The sequence below is a fragment of the Medicago truncatula genome, chromosome 1, assembly GCF_003473485.1.
Source record: "Medicago truncatula cultivar Jemalong A17 chromosome 1, MtrunA17r5.0-ANR, whole genome shotgun sequence".
NCBI classification, from domain to species: domain Eukaryota; kingdom Viridiplantae; phylum Streptophyta; class Magnoliopsida; order Fabales; family Fabaceae; genus Medicago; species Medicago truncatula.
The window spans coordinates 2,141,900-2,161,698 of NC_053042.1; the positions used below are offsets into that span (position 1 = coordinate 2,141,900).

Consider the following 19,799-nt stretch of genomic DNA (forward strand, 5'->3'; position numbering starts at 1 on the left):
ACAAGTCATAATCAATTCTACACCTCCAGAATCAATTCTAACTCCTCTAGAAGGAACCAAACATTCACTTAATCTTTATTGTTTGCTTCTTCACTAGTCCATTTTCACTTCTTTAAAGTACAAGGTAAGAAATAACATGATGTATATTAAATCATGCATCCTTCTAAATTTTCTCAAGAATTTATACAAATAGATTTGAATCATAAAATAAAAATCAATAGAAGTCATAAATAAATTCCTCAAAACATGCTTTAATTTGAGATAAGCGGGAAAAAGGTACATAATAATATTATAATGTCCAATTTGAGGATACAAAAACATGAATCTCCGAAGTAAACAAGAATGGTAATAATGTTACAAAGGTTAGACTCTATTGTTACATAGAAAAAGAGGGAGGTTGGTGGATGAAGCAAAAACCAAAAACATAAAAGGGGAATGAAGTACATACATGTTATAATCAACACTTGTAAAAAAAAAAAAACAACATTGTATTGTACAACAACGGTGCACCGGCCAGGTCAGGGTCACTTCCAGAGCTTGACAAACCTGTCATGACTGGCAGAAGCAACCAAACCGTTTACAGTTGAAACGGCCAGTGCAGCAATAAGACCGTCGTGAGCAGATAGAGTCATCGTCTTGTTCTCGGTCATGTTCCACAGCTCCAATGACTGCAGATCATAGTAGAAATGGTGTTATTTGTGTTAATGTTTCAAAAGTAAATACATGTTATTTGGTGAAAAAATCCATTCTAATAATTATAGCTAAAATCAAATCAAGTTCACTCAAAATCCAACCAAATAGAGTAGATTTCTGAACACAATTTATACAGAAAAGGATTTCAAGATCAAAGTGGTTCCTATATTATAAGTTTTACCTATAAATCAATACCAAAAAAATTGTGAATCCAAACATACTCAAAAGGAAAAGAAGAAAAAAAACAAAGGAAATGTAGACTTGCCTGGTAACAGCCAATGACCAACAGTGAAGAATACGTTGGATGGAAAACGCACGAGTGAAACTTATTTCCATTACAGCTAAGCTCATGAACACATTCCCCTTCACTCCCGGATCCAAGAGTCCAAACCCTGACAGAGTCCTCACTGACAGATGCCAGGAACTCTCCAGAAGGATCCCAACAAACAGAATGTATTGACTTTGTGTGACCCTGCAATTCATAGGAACATATTCCGAATAGTAAAATCAGCATGTTCCCAAAACGAGTATGAAAAAGACTACATAACATCACAGTTGAAGTGACCAATACAAAATATCCAGGCAACAGAGTTGTGCGGTAATACATATATAACACTGCCAGAAGTGTTCCATTCTTATTAAAAGTATGAGTAGTTTTTCTTTTCTCAGACCTGAGTCAAAATACTATAAATTATGGCCAAATGAGTAACCTTATCCTTCATGGAACTATACATTGCTATAGATATTTATAAAACAAGGACAGAACAAATAGAAGAGATCAAATTACACCGGTGTAACATCTGAATAGTGTTGCACCACTCTGCATATTTTACAAAACTCACTATTTGATTGATAGTTTATATCATATAGATAATCAATGTAAATTCTAAGTAAATCTAAAATCATTTGAAATGTCATTGAGGTGCGTCAAAATCAATGTATGCAAATAATGAAGGGAAAAATTAGCTTTAACAGACATGATATAATTATATAGTGAACTGTATGAGTGCAATTAGTTATCCTTCCACCGGTACCCACCTTTAAACATCTTGTAATAAGCTATTATCTTACTAAATTAAGAATTACCTAGACACGAGTGGGATCTTTACCTTAAATGAAACTCAACAATCAATTTACTTAAATTGGTTTCTGATGTTAACCAGATAGGATGGAAAATGTTCCAGACTTGAGACGAAATGCATATTTCATTGAAAGATTTTATCCTAAATCCAACAAAAAGACAATTAAGATTTCTATTTGAACCAACCTTTAGAGAATATCGGCATGCTTGTGTCTCAACATCAAGTATAGAGACAACGTTCTCTGCAGCTGCAGCAAGGAATCTCCCTAGACGAGGTTGAAATCTCATCTGTGCCATGCCACCCTAATTGGTGAAAAAAATATAAATTGTCAGTTTCAGCAAAACGAAAATGAATACTCTTTCACCTCAATACGCAACTACTAAACCATACAACTGCAAATGAAGTGAGATAATACTAAAATTCTACCTTTGACACTCTAGCACAACTGCCATTGTTAATACTCCAATATCTTATCTCGCCATCACAATCACAAGAGCAGATAAGGTCATCTTTATTAGGATGAAAGTCTAGTGACATAACAGCTGCAGAATGCCCAGTGAAGGTACGAAGCGAATACCCAGGCTGCATTGGTAATTACAAATAAGCATTAAGCATATGTAGAATAACAAAGAAGAAAAGAAAAAGAAAAACAATTCATCAAAATTTATATATAGGAAAACAAACTATCATAATCATTAGCAACATACGACCTAACATAAACTATGCCTGTGATAATATAAACCTTAAATAAACCTAAATGAATGAACCTAGCAATCAAAAGTTTGTGCATAGATCAAACGATCTAGTACATTCTAATTCATGATGCAGTTGAACATACATGTTGATCACAATAAAATATCCATAAACTTCTATTTCTACAGCTACTTTCAACAAGACATATTTTTAAAACTGCAGATGAGCCACATTTTAAAGGTGGGAAAAGACTGTAATTGTGGACTGCACAGTCAAGTAACTTCAAATATAGATTTAGAATATACGGAAACCATTTATCTGTACAAGATTCGATGAAAACAGACAAAATCAACTAACATTGTCAACATCCCAAACCCGGACAGTTTTGTCGTATGAAGATGTTGCAAGACGAGGCATGCTTGGACTGAAACGGACATCAGTGATTAAAAGTGAATGTTCTTCGAGGGTAGCTTTCTGCTTTAGAGAATCTGTGTACCATAAAACAACCTGCATTGTGAAACAAAGGAAATGTCACAATCTATGTATAAACAGAATAAATGATACAAAAGTTCTGGATTTTGTTTTGCAATTTTCAAGCAGGTCAATTACACATGTTCAGTGCAAATTTTTAGAAATCAATTAAACAGAGAAAGCATTAAAACATCCTTTTCCGGAGCAATGAACAAACCTTTTTGTCATGACCACCACTTGCAAGCAATTTTCCGTCGGATGAGAAATGGCTACAAACAACTTTATTTGTGCTTGCACGAACTGAATTTAATTCAGAAAATGTGAAACCTAGAAATAAAGCAAACTCATGCTATCAGTTTCAAAATCAATTATGAATCTCCTTTTTATGAAAGTCAACAAATTCAAAAGCAACATTACATCTTCAAAAACAAAAGATAATAGCCCTTTCTAACTGACATCACTAAGAATTTTTTTCATGTAGAGAAAATTGTGTTTATGCTATATGGTGATATTATTCGGGGGGTGGGGGGGGGGGTGGGGTCGGAAGCGGTTCCCTCAACAAAAGTTGAGGGGTTCATTGGCCAGCTTAGCTTTGCTTTGCTCCTTAGATGTTTTCGTTTTGTTATTGTTTGTGTAGTCCTTTTATGTTGCCAATCCCCCTAGTGGAAAAAGGCTTAATTTGTTGTCGCTGTTGTATTTTCCTTTTACGCTAACACTGATTCCTTTCCTTATCAAGGTATTAGATGAATAAAGAAGCGAATCAGCACCCTGATTGGTAGCGAACGATCAGTAATCATCATAATCGAAGTTGAATATAAATTTTAGTTTAATTAGCTAAAATTCTACCAGTCTCCTTCAAGCTTGAGCTTACTAAACTTTTGGCTTGTTATATAAACCCAGCCAAAACTAGTCAAACAGACGCAGCTCAAGAACTCAGCATCATCGAAGAAATGAGACAAAGCAGATCCAAACCAGGAAAACATCACCAAAACAAGGCAAAAGCGCAACCAAACAGGAGAAGATGCTATTGATTGTAGATATATTGTATTATTGTATATTTAATATTTATTATGCAGCTACTTATTTCAATTATTAGGTTATCATAGTTCTCTAGCTGGTGATAGGGACTTGGGTATTATGGGGAGTCTCAAGTCCCACATCGAATCTTCAATAATTATTGTTTATGGCATTTTATATAATTTTGATTGATAGTTGAATTCAAATTATTGTTTATGACATTTAAATTTATTTTGAGCCAAGCCCATAACTTAACTAAAAGTTTTTTTGGTCAAACCTACTCTAAGTCTTCAAGTAGCTTTTTTTGTGTAAAAAAATTCATAAGTTCTTTGCGGGCCAAGCCCGATATTAAATAACCCTTGAGTGTTACTTGTCTACTGTTTACAAGTCACCGCCGCCTTTGTTTCTGCAATCTCCGTCGCTGCATCTTTTATCACGTCGTTTCTGCATCTTCTTTGTCGCGAAAGTTTTTTTGTAGAGTACTGTTGAAATTTGGGCCTAACTCATCCTTACAAAACCGGCTTGTAAGGTGAGGAGTGCCTCCTCTTTACAAACTCTGATCAAGCTTCCTATCTAACCGATGTGGGACTAAATCCACCCCCTCAAAGACAAGCCAACATAAGGCAACTCGGGGCAGATCGCAATTAAGATGGAATTACCAACCCACCCCCTCACGTTCGGGGCGGGATTTCCAACAAGTACCTAGCCGCACCGAGTCATACCAGAGATGAGCATCAAGTGCAGGAAAAAAAAAAAAAAAAGGTATGTACTCAGTTCTTGCTTTACGCAAACCCATATCTGATATGTATCCAGTATGGGTACTCCTCCATTTCTGTCGTACCCATGCTTCAGAGTTAGATACTTATCAATGGTATCAGATCTGGTTGTCGGTGGCTCGGAAAGGGCTGCCAACAGAGAGGGCTAACCCAAAAAGATGAGTAAAGCATCGTAGAGAGCAGACGTCAGCTCTCGAGTCCTACATCGAGTACTATGGGATACTAGGTGGAGCATTTAAGTGGTTTTGTCCCCCCCCAATAACTAGCTTTTAAGTGAGGGTTCCAAAAGTGCTTAAATACTTATCAGTTCGTATCAGAGCTCTCTGGTCTGTTCCTCTTTTTCATCTTTTGTTTCACTCGTCTTTAATAGGGTTTCAGCTGTTGAGAGAGTTACTCATTGTCTATTCATCTGGTGACAATCCGAAGAAAAGCATGCCACCGTCAGCCTCAAGATGAGGAACATGAATGGTCTTAATGTGTAACAAAGGTTATGAAGATAAGGAAAATTCTAATGAGTTAAATTTAACATGTATATATACCGGAAAAATTTATATGCAAATGTAATGGCAAAAAAAAATTATGGTAGATAAAATTTGGTGTTTACTGCACCTTTGCTTACATCCATACGTCCAACTGGATCTCTAGGGTCGGTATCATCATGTGATAAAAAAGACTCAACATTGTCATCGAGAGATCCATCTGCTACAAAGCGGTCCACATCTGCCTGCAATTCAATATCCTTATCATCCCACTGCCAAAACGGAATGGCAATGAGTCTACATGCAAGGAACTTATTATTCCTTCCATTAATTGAAATCAGATGGAAGAGCCACTTACCAATTGGTTTGAAGGTGAGGTATTGCCATCAGTGCTAAACATCATTAATGGCTTAGAAGAACTACCATTATGAGGTAAAGAAGGCATTGATATCACATCACCAGGCGTGTGAGTTGAGCCTGAGGGAGTTGAGGGTGCTGAACTCGGCGATGGTCCTGCTGTATTAGCCGTTCCTGAGCTATTGGCAGGACCAGAAGAAGATACAGGCTGCTTTCTCTTTCTTCCAGGCTGGCTTTTGGAAACCTTGAGTTCATTCAGAAAAAAAAAATGTTAGAAACCCATTTCAGACTCTACATTATTTTACAAGTCATAAAATATATAATGGTACACACTGCCCAATGATTCCTTAAGATAAACGAAACCAAGATATCATGCATGGCTTAATTGCACGCACGGAATAGAAGACACAATAAAAGGACTGACCTGATCATTTCCTCTAAAGGAGTTTGACATGCTACCGTCTCCAGTTACACTGCCACCACCTCCCCCTACTTTATTATCTTGCTGATGCATGTTATGATTTGCAGACTGTGATTGCTGATTTGAAAGAGAATGCTGTTGTTGAAGTTGCTGCTGCTGTGGATTGGCATTCTGCTGTTGTTGATGTTGTAACTGAGCAAGTTTCAACTACATAAATACAAACTTTTCAACTCACGAAACATTTTTGACTAAGAATTTTTGAAAAGGGCAATTTAATGAAAAAATGCAAGATCTGAATTATTATGAAAAGATAAATTGTGAGAACAGTTACCTTCATTAACATATCTGGATCCCCACGAGGAAATGGAGGACCACCGGCTTGAAGGGGCGATCCAACATTTGATACTACATCACCAACAGGATTTGAAAGGCCATCCTTACTTACGCCCATATTTCGAGGATTCAGTAGCATTCTGAGTCTTCTACTATCATCACTGGCAGATGGTGATGCCAGGTTTTGCTGAGCTAACATAAGTTGTTGCTGATGTTGTTGTGTCAACATTGGAAGTTGATGAAAAGGCTGTGGACTCTGTATGAAAGGTTTTTGTTGCTGGAGTAAACCAGAACGTAGATGCTCCAAACCCTATTGCAGAAAGGAAAATGTTAAATAGTGAAACTTCATAACTCAGTTGTTTAGTGTCATCATTTATTAGATACAAATATTGGGAAGACCCAAGTCCCGCATTGAGAGTAAATAAGGCCTAAAAAGAGTATAAAAAGTGGGGTGCCACCCCTCACCTTACAAGCCGGTTTTGTAAGGATGATTTAGATCCAATATAAAATGGTATCGGAACTTATTCATTTGGATCACCCACCAAATTATCAACGCACTAGGCGTGATGGCATGTATCGAGAAAAATCTAAGTTCCACATTTATAAGGAGCAGAACCCCTCACTTACATGTGTAGTAACGATGAGTTAGGCCCAATATAAAAACCTAATAACAGAGAACTTAATATGATAATTGCTAGACTCTTCAGATAATAGGCCACCATTTCAATCAGACAAGGGAGGTTTGGTAACGTTAACAGATACAAGCATAGGAGGGTTACTTCATCCACTTGGAAATAGCCCAAGGGAAGGATACAGTTAGGGTAAACACCATAGATTCCCTTCCTATGTACAACATAAAATCAAGAGATAAAAGCTGCATCCTATCTCACTCCAAAAGACTCCAGCACACAATCACTTTGAAGAATGGTATTTATATTTGGCAATAATGATCAAGTTTAGGAAAACATAATGTTAACCAACAACAATAGTTAAATTAATATTAAAGTAAAAGGTTTACTCACTGTGAGTGGCCACCCTTTCAGAGTCAAATTGTTGCCACCTTGATTTGATCCTGGAACAAACAAAAGTATCCTGTTAACTTAATCTGTGAGCACAGATAATCACAAAACTTCATAACGCCTTCGCATTATATCCCAAAATATCCCCACGCAATAAGGTAATGAATAAATTACATACAATAAAATACTATAGCATGCTTGCGAACCAGTTTTTGCAGTAATAACACAAACCAGTTACATTAGAATAATAACTCAATGAAAGATTACCAGGAACTGCCATCAATGATCCTTCAGGACCCGCAGCTCTGGGATTCAATACAGGATTGATCTCAGTTTTTATATCCTGATTCCAAGTGGCAAGTCAGGAAAACCAGCTAATAAGAAATATACTAAGAGTAAAGTGAACACTTTTTATGATAGCGTACCAGAGTAGACCCTGGTAGTTGCTGACTACGAGCTTGAACTTGTGGAGACATCGCACCAGCAGCACCATGCAAAACTTGCCTGAAATCAAGAAATTTGGTGTATTAACAGTCAACATCCATTGCTATAAAGAATAACACATGCTAAGAGAAATAGAAAATTGAACAGGCATTGTAGTTGTGGTGTCAACATAGTTGGAATGTCAATTACCATAGTGTTGCTTCGGGGTATCAATTTTAGTTAAAAAGCTATCAAAATTATAAAACAATTTTAAAAAAATTAAATAAAACTTTATTCTTTAAGGTCATGGAAGGAGCAGACCAATTTTAAATAATTGCCGAACATTCAGCACTCGCCCTCCCCTCCAAAGAGAAAACTATCTGACTGTTTTAGCAGTTAATATACAAAATCTTCTTTTAGTTCGTGTTGATGAAGTAAGCATCAAATTTTTACTATTTCAATGATCGCGAAAAAATAGCCGTTGATTTAAATTCTGCTAAGCAATAGTGCTATAGCGTAGTTATAGCCGCTATTTGACAACATTTCGTATTAAATAAACATATCGCAACACAGTTGCAATTTGCTCAAATTCCGCAACGCTATACTACCTTCTGTTTTGGGGCATAAATCATGCTAATTTAAAACCGAAAAAAGAAAAATCAATAAAGGCCAAGTTCTAAAGAAAATTACCCTGACGGCTGGCCAGTAGCTGCAGAAGACTTTAGTATTGAAGCATGATTTGGATCCAAGAGTTGGTCTCCAAATCTTTGCTGTACGAAATAACATAAGATAGCTGTGAATATATATATATATATCATAAGATTAATAACTCATCTTATATTTACACAACCGGAACATCTCTGTACCTTCATTGCAGCATCTTCCAAAGAATCCCTTTGAAGAGGAAGTTTTAACCTTTCCTCATACATCTTTGTTGCTATAGCATTTGCAGTGCTAGGGTTTCCAACTAATCCATTTGCACCACCGCCATTCAAGAGATGAGCCCTATCCCTACCCTGTTGTTGCTGTTGCTGTTGCTGCTGCTGTTGTTGCTGCTGATGTTGCGGCTGCTGCTGCTGCTGCTGTTGTTGCTGTTGTTGCTGTTGCTGTTGCTGCTGTTGCTGCTGGTGTTGCCTCTGTAACAGCATCTGTTGCATCTGCATCTGATGTTGTTGTTGCTGTTGCTGCTGTTGATGTGGTGATTGCTGAGGTTGTGGCTGCTGCTGCTGTTGCTGCTGCTGCTCCCTGGCCTTAATTAACTGTGTCTGCAGAAGGAGTTTTACAAACCAAAAACTTCAAGCGCGGCAAATATACTGAGTAAATATAAAAATATCTATATCTGACTAAAATAGTTACCCAAATTGAAATTTCTTATTCCTAGGCAAAAAAAAAAGTGCATAATTTATGCAATTTAACAAAGCATGGAAAGTAGGCTTTTATACTACATTGCGTGTTTGACACGAAGGCTGGCATGGAGTGGCGTTGCAAAAATATAAAAACAAATCGGTACACTAAAATAAAGACGAGATCAAAAGTAATATAAACTGTCATCATAAATTCGAGACACGTTAAGTAACAAAGTAACCAACTTCTCCTTTTTTTTTCCTAGCTTTGCATTCAAAGTTACCATGCCATTGTAGTTTTACATGACAACGCAAAAACAATTTTCTCTGCAATTTATGATTAATCAGGAAAAGTGAGGACATCATAAACCACTAAATAGTCATAATCACAAGTAGACAAATAATCACTTTTGCAAATATGATTCATTCTACAATCCTGCCCAATATTATTAGAAAATGATTCCAACTTCCCCTAACAGCTAAACAACGCATAGAAACGACAAATTGAATAATTTGAAAGTTAAGATGCACAATTTGGAAGTTACGACACGTCAAATATACAAGATTCCTTATTCCTTATTTAATAATACACAAATAGATACAGTGAAAAAGGTAACCAACTTCCTTATTCGATTCCGTGTTTTATTCGCTAAATTTCTAGTGCAATCACGCAACTCAGATTCAACAGACTAGAAGTAATCTAAATACGGAAAAAGCAACATGGTTTTTACAACCAACCTCGATATAAGACGCGGCAACTTCCGAATGCTTCTCGTTCGTCCTGGCAATGAATATGTCCCAGAAAACCGACCACCACTCGAACAAAAATCCTCCCGGAGCGTCAATAGCTGCAATCCAACATCACCATTACAAAAACAAACAAAAAAAATCCAAATTAATAAAATGAACAAAACAGAAACACAAAACAAACATTCTTTGCTTCTAGGTTATAACTCACCAACAGGATCAGAAGACACTTTCCCTTCAGCTTGAAAAGCCTGAGCAGAAGCTTTCAAATCCCTCTTCACAAGGTAATCATGGATGTAAACATCCAACCTGAAATATCACAACACAAGCAAACAAAAGTTACAAAATCAACTTCAACTTTGAGAACCAAAGCTTAGATCTTTACATCAAGTATATCACATAAACATCAATATCAACAACCCTAATGCAAGAAACAAACATTTCAACAACCAAATGTAACAATTTCATTCAATCTAAATAAAATATAAAATAAAATAAAAAAAACCCTTTTACTTGCATAATCTAAAAAACCCTAACATACCCATCAAAATATTTTCACACATTCATAAAGAAACAACACATATAGAACCATAAACAATGAAATAAACCAACCCCAAATCATTAAAACATAAAAACCCATAACCTAAATCATCAAAAAACAAAATTTAGCATGAATAAAAAACCCATTTTTAAAAACTGAAAAAAAAAATATAAAACTGAAGAACACAGGAAACTTACATCTTATCAGCTTCCCAGTTAGTCTGAGACATGCTGAAAGAAAGAAAGGAAATTGAAGGGTATTGAAGAAATGAAAGAGGTTGATGAGTTTTTCTAATGAAAGTGAGAAGTAACAGTTACAAAAGAGAAGCACAGAAACATGAACACAAAGGGAAGAGACAGGAATTTGAGGAAGAAAAAAAATCGAAAGGGAATGAAACAGAAACGATTGTTATAAGACTTAAGACACGGTAAGAAAAACATTGGCAAATGTGGTTTTTATATGGTCAATCATGACACGTGAGACTGATATTTTGTTTACAACACTTCAATTAGTTGTTTGTCCTAGATTTTTGTAGTAGTAAATGTTTTTTTACTCCGTTTTTTTATCTCTAATTAACTTTAGTTTCACCGTTTTTTGAAGTACAAATTTATGATAAAGGGATTAAAATTAGGTGATTTTAAGATAGATTGAACATTTTGTGTGGATAAAAATTGAGAGATTTTTAAACTACATTTAAGTATATTTCTTATGTATCTTATATCATCAACAAATAAAAAAAAAAACTTTCTTATTTCTTGTTGTATTAAACTAAAGTATTTATTTTAAAATGTATTTTAGGGTTTTTAATTGTAAAATTATTAATCAATATGTTTGTATTATTATATGTAGTTGATAGGGTTTGAGAAATGTTTCTTGTGACGTACGATAATGTTTAAAAGTTGTTTAAATTTTGACGACGGACTATGTAGAAGTTCACGGTTATCATTATTTTTAAAGTTGAGAAAATAATTTGATTAATCAAATTTTATTTAAAAATGTACTTTTTGGGTTTTTAATTGGAAAATATCAATCAATATGTTACTAAAAATTGTTTAAAATTAATTGAAGAAAAGTTTAGGATTCCAAATTAATTTTAATATTTCCTTAACTTTCTCATATCCCTGCAAATCATTGTACTAAGATACGTTAAATTCAAACTTAACAAATATTATTGATTGTGAGAAGAAGAAAAAATAAAGGTTTTTTTAGTAGAAGAAATAAAATTATAAAATATTAGGTATGATATTTGATGTATAATTTAGTGAGAGTGAGAGGAAGAGAGAGTAGAAGATATGAGTTTATTATTTTTCTTTTCTAGTTTGGTTGGATAGAATATTAGAAGAGGAAAAAATAATTACTATTAAAAAGCAATAATGATGTTAAAGTAAAAAATAATCATATGGTATGAATTTCCTTTCGATAACGAAAAAATAAGAGTCTCTTTCAATAACGGAAATATTGAAAATAGACCGTATGAATTTACTATAGTTTTTTTTGTAACACTATGAGGCTATACTTTTTTCATGGGATACACTTATTTTTAACATTTCACTTTCTTACATTTTTTTCTACCAAATGAGTGAGTTTTATGTACAATCTCATTTCCACCGCTCTATTTAGTTTGTTATTTTTACGATCATGAATTCAACTTATTTTTGAGATGCGTACAAGTCGGCATTATGTTTATAATAATATATTTGGAAGGATATGTGGCTTAATGGCTTACCATTAGAAAATACGTATAGTAGGTTGTTTGAGTTATTGGAGAATAAGTTAGTTACAGTCGCATATATGTTTTTGTTGGGGTGGGAGGTTAATGGTGAGGCGTGGAAGTAGCGTAAGCGGCTGTTTGTGTGGGTGGAAGGAATGGTGAGAGATTGTGTGAGGCGATTGTCTGCTATTGTTTTGTAGGTTAGAGTGGGTGAAAGGTGGGAGTGGAAACTTCACTCATCACACAACTATACGATCCAATCAGCCTATACTTAACTACAACTGATATTGTTTCCAGTGAAGACTTTGATCATGTGTTGTGGCTCAAGGCGGTTTCGTTAAAAGGGAATATTATTGTGTGGCGTTTGTTTCTAAATTGACTAGCAACAAAAGACTTTTTATGTAGGTGACATATCTTGGAAGAAACCCAATCTTTTTGCTCGACATCTTGTAGTGAGATAGAAGACAAAAACCATTTATTTTTCAAGTGTGATTTTTATGGTAATCGCTGACTTTCGATCTCAGGTTTTTTAGGAGTCTCAACGGTTCTCCATGGGAATCTTCTAGTTCATTCTATTCAGTTCGGGGGTTTTGGTGGTTGTTCTAAGAATTCTCAGCTAGCTTTTAATATATTTGAGTTTCGGTGCTTTTTATTATTTGGAAAGATCGTACTAGCAAGATTTTTCACAATCAGACGGAACATCTTTTTCCTTATCAAAATGAAATCAATTGTTTGAGTAAGGCGGAATGATAGATTCTTTATTGTAAGAAGATTGGATTATTGCGTAACCAATATGCATTCGATTGTGCCTTTAGAAAGAGCTAATTAAGTCCACAAGTCCTAGCTCAACTAGCAAAATGATGAAATCGTTAGGTCGGACGTCATGACCGGGGTTCGAACCCATGTACCTCCACTTGTGTGTGTGAGTTTATAATGGCTTTGTCATTTCGTCTATCTACAAAAAAAAAAAAAAAAAAAAAAAAAAGAGCTAATTAATCATTTTTGGGTATTGATGTGTGATGCAAGAAGTGGAAAGTGGCGAAAGTGTGAGGCCTAAATTAATTAATTTGAAGTGTTGAAGCTAGATAGACTCTTGAAGCGAGAAGTGGTGAAAGTTTTAGAGAAATTGATTGAGGTTATTTGTGTGTGGGTTTGGATTTGAGTGATGGATAATGGGTGTGGGATAGTTTCAGAGAAAAAATGGTGTGAGTGTTGTTCTCTGGAATGGAAAGTGGCAAATGTGTATTGTTGTAGGAATGAAAAAGATGATGAGGAAGTTTTCGAGAGAGAGAGAGAGAGCAAATTGTGTGGGTTGAAAATTGAAATTGTCAACCGAGTCATATTTTTTTATGAATTTTTAATTATTTATTATTATACAAAATGGTGTCCAACATTCAATGTTTACGAGCTAATACATTATAAATTTTTAATTATTTAATTCTTACGTTCAATGTTGGTTTTATATTCAATTTACGAGGTAATACATTATAAATTTTTAATTAAGTTTGATATGGTTTAACTATTGATTAAATATTTTGTTTGAAGTGCATACCGTATATGTGTGTATGAAATTGCAGATAATTCTCATTTGCATGTCCCTGGCCAATGGAATTTACTATGGAAGTTAAAGGTGCCTCCTAAAGTCAATAATTTTTTATGGTGCGTGTGTCGTGGTTGCTTCCCAACACGTGCTCGTCTTAGTAGAAGAGGTGTACCTTGCCCACTTCATTGTGTTCATTGTAATAGCAATTATGAAGATAACATCCATATCCTCATTGAGTTCCCTAACGTTGTTCGAGTGTGACGTGATGTGTATTTATGAGACACAATCGATGGGGTGCTTCGTCAAGATTATAATATACATGCACTTATTTTCACTCTTTTGCAGCAATTTTCTTTAGATCAGTGTGAGCTTATGGTTACGATAACGTGGAGCCTTTGAAATAGTCGCAGTATGAAACTTTGGCAACAACAAAAAGAATCCATCTCGTAGGTAGTTTAACGTGCCACACATTTACTGGATGAGTGGAGAGCAGCCCAAGTAATCAGGTCTCGTAGTCATGCTCAATCCAACACAGTCCAGGCGCATCTCAAAAGGCAAGATGACGAAAGATGGAAGAAACCAACATCTTCAGGTATAATGTAATATTGACACATCCTTTTCTACCTCTCTTAATATGGTAGGTTTGGGAATGTGTCTTAAAGATGATGCAAGTAATTTTGTTCTTGCCAAAACTGACGGGTTTGTTCACTTGTGTGACACTGATGTGGGGGAGGCTGTCGAGTTACATACAACTTTGGAATTGGTATCAGATCTCGAGTTTGATAATGTTGACTTTGCTCTTGATTCTAAAAAAGTTATTGATTTTGTGAATTTACATGTAGATGATAATAACGAGCTTGGGTGTATCATATATGCTTGTAAACACTTATTAGTTAATAGATTTCAGAACTCTCATGTCGAGTTCAACAGGAAGGAAGCGAATGGGGTCGCTCACGAATTAGCTTAGGCAGCCCTATCCAATCCTAGCCCCCGTGTTATAGATGATCTACCTTTATGTATTTGGCACATTTTAACTAATGAAATGCAATGAATTTCTTCCTTAAAAAAACTTTTGTGAAGTAGAATCTGTTTAAGAATGATGATCATGTAGTCACAAAATATTTGTCAAACTCTTTTTCTAGGAAGTATTGTCACAACTGAGGTACTATAAATCTACAAACATTAGATCTTAAAATTAGATTTTTCATTTTAAAATCAATTGATATTTTTTACTCATTATACCAAAATTTTCACATAATAACCTTATAATCAACTTGAATTAAGAGACAATTGTTGGAAAAATTGACATTGAATTCATTAATAAATAGCAATAATAATCAAGAGCAAACACATTGGGCTCTTGATTATACATATAATTCTTAGTAAAATAACGAAGAAGGGAAAAACTTATCGGTCGCTGGCTAAGACGTGCAAACACATTGGGCTTAAGAGCATTTCGCCGACATATGTCAATCGCCTGATGCAGTTGACCTCAAAGCTAGTATTCTCAAAGATACATCAACCACTTCTCACTAACGCTGCACATGAACTAACAATGGCACATGAACTATTGTTGGATGCTCAAAGAAACAATAACACAACAGTTAAATAAGTGTATATATCTTATTAAGGAAATGTTTCTGAGTGAAGGAAAGAGTGAACTATGTGACTATGTTGACTATTGGATACCCCGATATGATAACCTCAAATATGTTAGTCATTCTATTCAATTATATAACACATATTTCCAACTAATCTTACACTTTCATAGATAATTAAATGTTTTTTTTAATACTTGTATCTCTATGTTCCAATTGAGGATGTTTGTGGCAAATGGTTTTTGATTGTTGGTTCAATTAAAGAACGTTTGTTCTTGTTGAGGCAAAATCCCTTAATTAATTTTAAAGATAATAAACAAATATGATTAAAGAATTAATGGACTTTGATTAATTCCTTGGTATTTAACTTGTGCTCTTGAGTGTTTTACTAAGACAGGAACAAGGTTTAAATCATACCAAGAATCAAGAAATCAAAGGACATTTGAATTCATGATCTAACACTGAAGTCAGAAAGTTAGATCAGAATGTTGCTCGAAGATCAGAATGTTCAAGCAGAGATCAGAAGGTTGTTCTTATACAAGCCAAGAGTCTCAAGAACTTTGATCAAGATCATGCAAGGCACATGTGACATGGGAATATGTCCAGGAAAGTACATTTGCATGGATCAATCAAGCAATAAAGGCATATAAAAGGATTATGTTAAAGAAGGTATTCAATGTTCATTTAAGACTATCAACATTGATGTACTAGGAATATTCCACAAGGGAATATCATCCTAGATGTTAAAATCACTGCTCTTCATTATTGTTTCACTATTAGGATTTGATTACATCAAATGGTAGTCTTACAAATCATCCTAAGTGAAACAGATGGAACATTCTGATGATCAGAATGTTCAAGCTCTGCACATGCTTACTTTATGAACAGTACAGTAGGTGAAAAGCAAAAAGCAAAAGCAAAGCAAATCTGTCTTGATCAGCAAGAGATAGACACGTATGGGAGTTGGTACAGTACATGGACCACACAATCCCTCAAAGCATGGGCATGAAGATGCAGAATCCCACTAGATCATTCCTGCACCGGTCCCAAGGCAAATATGTTTCCAAAGAATGTTTATAGGTCATATAACTCACAAGGATACTCAAAAACACATTGAACATGAAAATCAATCTCACTTTTAGCCAATTCACCAAATCAACCCATTTACATAAAACACCAACAACAATTCAAATTCTCATAATCAATTCATGAATATGCATACCCAAGCAATGATTCATCAACTACAACATCAATTAACAACCATAACATCAATTGAGCAAGAATCAAAATATCAAATTAACAATAACTTAGCAAAATTCACCAATTGAGCACCATTTTCACAACTTATCATTTTTACATATTTGAACATGTAATTTCACCAACAATCATACAATTATCATCAATTCATGCATACAAACATAACATCACAGTAAAAGCACGAATCTAGCATGAATTGTTCATCAACCCATTTTTATACAACATGAGAAAATGCAAAATTACATGATTATGATAATCACTAACCCCTTTACCTTAAATGAAGATTAGACCAAACCTAGGCTTCAATTTAGCTCATAAGCTTTCCCAATTGGATTCTTCAAGTTCTTCTCTCCAAACCCTTATCTTCTCTTCCCACTTTCTCTCTCTAGAAATGTTTTGTGAAATGAAAAATGATTTGGTTCTTCTAACACTACCCTAGTGTTATCTCTACTAATGGGCTTAATTTAGTTTCTAGTGGGCTTAACCCATTTCTATTCAAACCAAAAATATTACTACACTCCAAACGATATTTTAATTAATAACGGTAAAATGTCACTAACGGTAAAATCTCGACTTTCTCTTGTACTTAATGAAATAACCATTCTCACTAATTACTAAAAGCAATTCCCACTAAAAATTATAATTTTACCCATCCTCACAAAATTACCAAAATACTCTTCTAATACGGTAATCCACGTAAATGCACCCGATGACAATTAAATACACACAAGCACAAATAATCACACACAAACACATAATAAAAGTAATTAAAATAAATCTAGCTAAAAATCGGGCTGTTACAAAGATCATCATGAACACAACAACATTCTGATGTTCATCAGAGATCAGAATGTTTGCCCAAAATTTTAAGTTAAAGCTTGTGGGACCCATGACACATGGCATAACACCATTGGACACCCTACAACGGCTATATGAGCCCAAAGACTCTATAAATAGAGATCAAGGCCTTAGCAAAACTTGCACCATTGCAAAACATACAAGAAAACAACAAAGATTGTTTGAAGCTCTTGCAAAACTGAAATTGATCAATCTCTAAGGCTTTCGTTTACTTAGTGCAAATCAATACTCTTTGTTATCTTAAAGATAACTTCTTTCTTCTCTTCTCTTTTGTTTGATTCACAAACATTCAACCTCCATACAAATTGTAACAAAGTCTCATCTAGCTTTAGGGGTACTAAAGTGTTAGTTTGAGTAAAGGTTGTAAAAGTCTAAGTGGTTAACTTAGCAACAAGGTGCAAGCCTGCTGAGGCTTAGAGAATACAGAGTTGTAATTTTTCAGGTGAACAAGGATTGAAAGGTGCAGGACTTGAGAGGTTATCTCAAGCACCATAGTGGAAACTCTCACAAGATTGTGAGAAGTGGACTAGCCCCACATTGGGTGAACCACTATAATTCTCTGTGTGTTCTTTCCTTCTTCTCTATACTCTTTAATTATAGTATACACAACACACACTTGCACTTTTACTTTATTAAACTGTTTTTGTATGAACTTCAGAACGTTCTGAAGTCAGAAAGTTAACTTAACTATTCCAAGTAAACTACTTGAGAATCACTTTTAAGTTTCAGGATAAATTTTAAAGGGTCACAATTCAAACCCTCCCTTCCTTGTGACTATTTTATCTACTTCAATTCTATCATATGAACCCTTACACTGCAAAGCAAAATGTTTTACCTAAATAAAAATAATTAGAAATTTAGTATTTAGAATTACATCAAAATGTTTTACTTTTACTTATTATCTTAATTATAATTTTAATACAGACTATAGTGGGATATTATCTGACAACTACCCTCTAAATTATAATTTTTTTTTTTGCATTGAACTTGAAGTTTATGGTATGAAAAATTAAAAGGTTGGGGAATGAGGGATAGTAATACAATACCATTTGTAGGGGTATATGCTGATCGGAAAAGCATTTGTAGGGGTATATCTATCAATTCTCTTATTCAAATGTGCATTTGCTTGGGTCGTTTAATCAAAGCTGAGAGACACTCTACTAGTAAATGGCCCATAGGCTTAATACTACAATCATACAACAAAGTTTAGACAAATTGCTTTTGTGGCCCCCATTGTTTCTTAGGTCTCCGAAAAGGCGAAAACAGTTCGGTGGATAACTTCCAAAGTTTTTTTATTTTGGGTTAGTTTTCTGTGACATGTTCCTTAAGCATTTTAGGGACCAAAAATGTTGATGGAATTTTTTATAAGGATTAAAAATGCTGATGGAAAATTTTATAGGAACTAAAAAATATAATTTTATTTTGTAGGGACTAAAAACAAAATTCTAAATATTTATATGGACCATTTACTTAATTAACCTTTTTTTAACACATTTGATAGATAACTTGTGATTTGTGAATGATACTTTTTTAGCGTAAAGAGATATTGAGGGTGGGGGAGGGGGGGTGAGAAAAGCAGAACTCAAAGGTTAGGTTATTGGGCTTATTCAGGCTCTTCTGGCCCAGGAATCATCCCCTCTCCTTGATATTTTACATTTTCTCTAAGTCACAATCCATTCTATGATAAAAAAAAATAAAAAAGGAAGGAAAGTACAATTCTTATAATTGTTGCTTTAATATTTTTTCTTTAAATTGATTGATATGTAATGGAAAGTTCAAAAACTTTTAAGAAGAAATATATTTTTATTACTAGTTTTGACACATTTGTATTTAAAAGCCAACCAACATATATTTGCTGTAAAGTATTTACAACATAAGCGTGTCAGGAATATAAAAATTAGGGTTAAATATGTTTTTGCTTCCTATAAATATACCAATTTTTCGTTTTAGTCCCTCTAAAGTTTTCCTTCAACTTTTAGTCCTTATAAAATTCTCAATCACTACTTTTGGTCCCTATTTTTAAGTAAATTATTGAATTTTTTAATGAAATTGTGCATAAATTTATGAAATTTTGTAAAAATCACTCCAAAAAAAAATTAGAATTTTTTAACAAAACATGAATTAAATATGAATATTTTCCAGCCAAAAATATAAAAATTCATATTTAATTCATGTTTTGGTAAAAAATTCTATTTTTTTTTGGGAGAGATCCTTATAATATTATACATTTTTCTGAAAAATTTTATTTAAAAATATGAATTCTACATATGAGTTTACTTTAAACGAAGGACCAAAAGTAAAGATTGAAAATTTTATAGGGACTAAAAGTTGAAGGAAAACTTTAGAGGGACTAAAACGAAAAGTTGATATATTTATAGGGACCAAAAATATATTTAACCCTAAAAATTATTAGAAAATTTAAGCAAAACCATCACTA

At 34.1% G+C, this 19,799-nt stretch overlaps 1 protein-coding gene across 3 annotated transcripts; it reads right to left on the bottom strand.

Moving 5' to 3' along the window:
* Positions 1 to 255: 255 nt before the first annotated feature.
* LOC11432839 (transcriptional corepressor LEUNIG) lies at positions 256 to 10,830 on the bottom strand. 3 transcript variants are annotated; one of them, XM_039831994.1, is made up of 18 exons: positions 10,593 to 10,830; positions 10,066 to 10,163; positions 9,846 to 9,955; positions 8,631 to 9,029; positions 8,455 to 8,534; positions 7,767 to 7,845; positions 7,609 to 7,684; positions 7,345 to 7,394; positions 6,321 to 6,632; positions 5,993 to 6,181; positions 5,570 to 5,812; positions 5,342 to 5,483; positions 3,157 to 3,266; positions 2,826 to 2,975; positions 2,202 to 2,357; positions 1,961 to 2,077; positions 959 to 1,165; positions 256 to 668 (listed from the first exon to the last, which is right to left on the bottom strand). In XM_039831994.1, the coding sequence occupies exons 1-18, from the start codon at positions 10,622 to 10,624 to the stop codon at positions 525 to 527; spliced, it is 2,694 nt and encodes an 897-aa protein (XP_039687928.1). In that variant the 5' UTR covers positions 10,625 to 10,830; the 3' UTR covers positions 256 to 524. The 3 variants fall into 3 exon arrangements, with proteins under 3 accessions (XP_039687928.1, XP_003588695.1, XP_013465784.1); XM_003588647.4 differs by having other exon boundaries at positions 5,342 to 5,456; positions 5,993 to 6,196; XM_013610330.3 differs by having other exon boundaries at positions 5,993 to 6,196.
* Between the last annotated feature and the right edge of the window lie 8,969 nt (positions 10,831 to 19,799).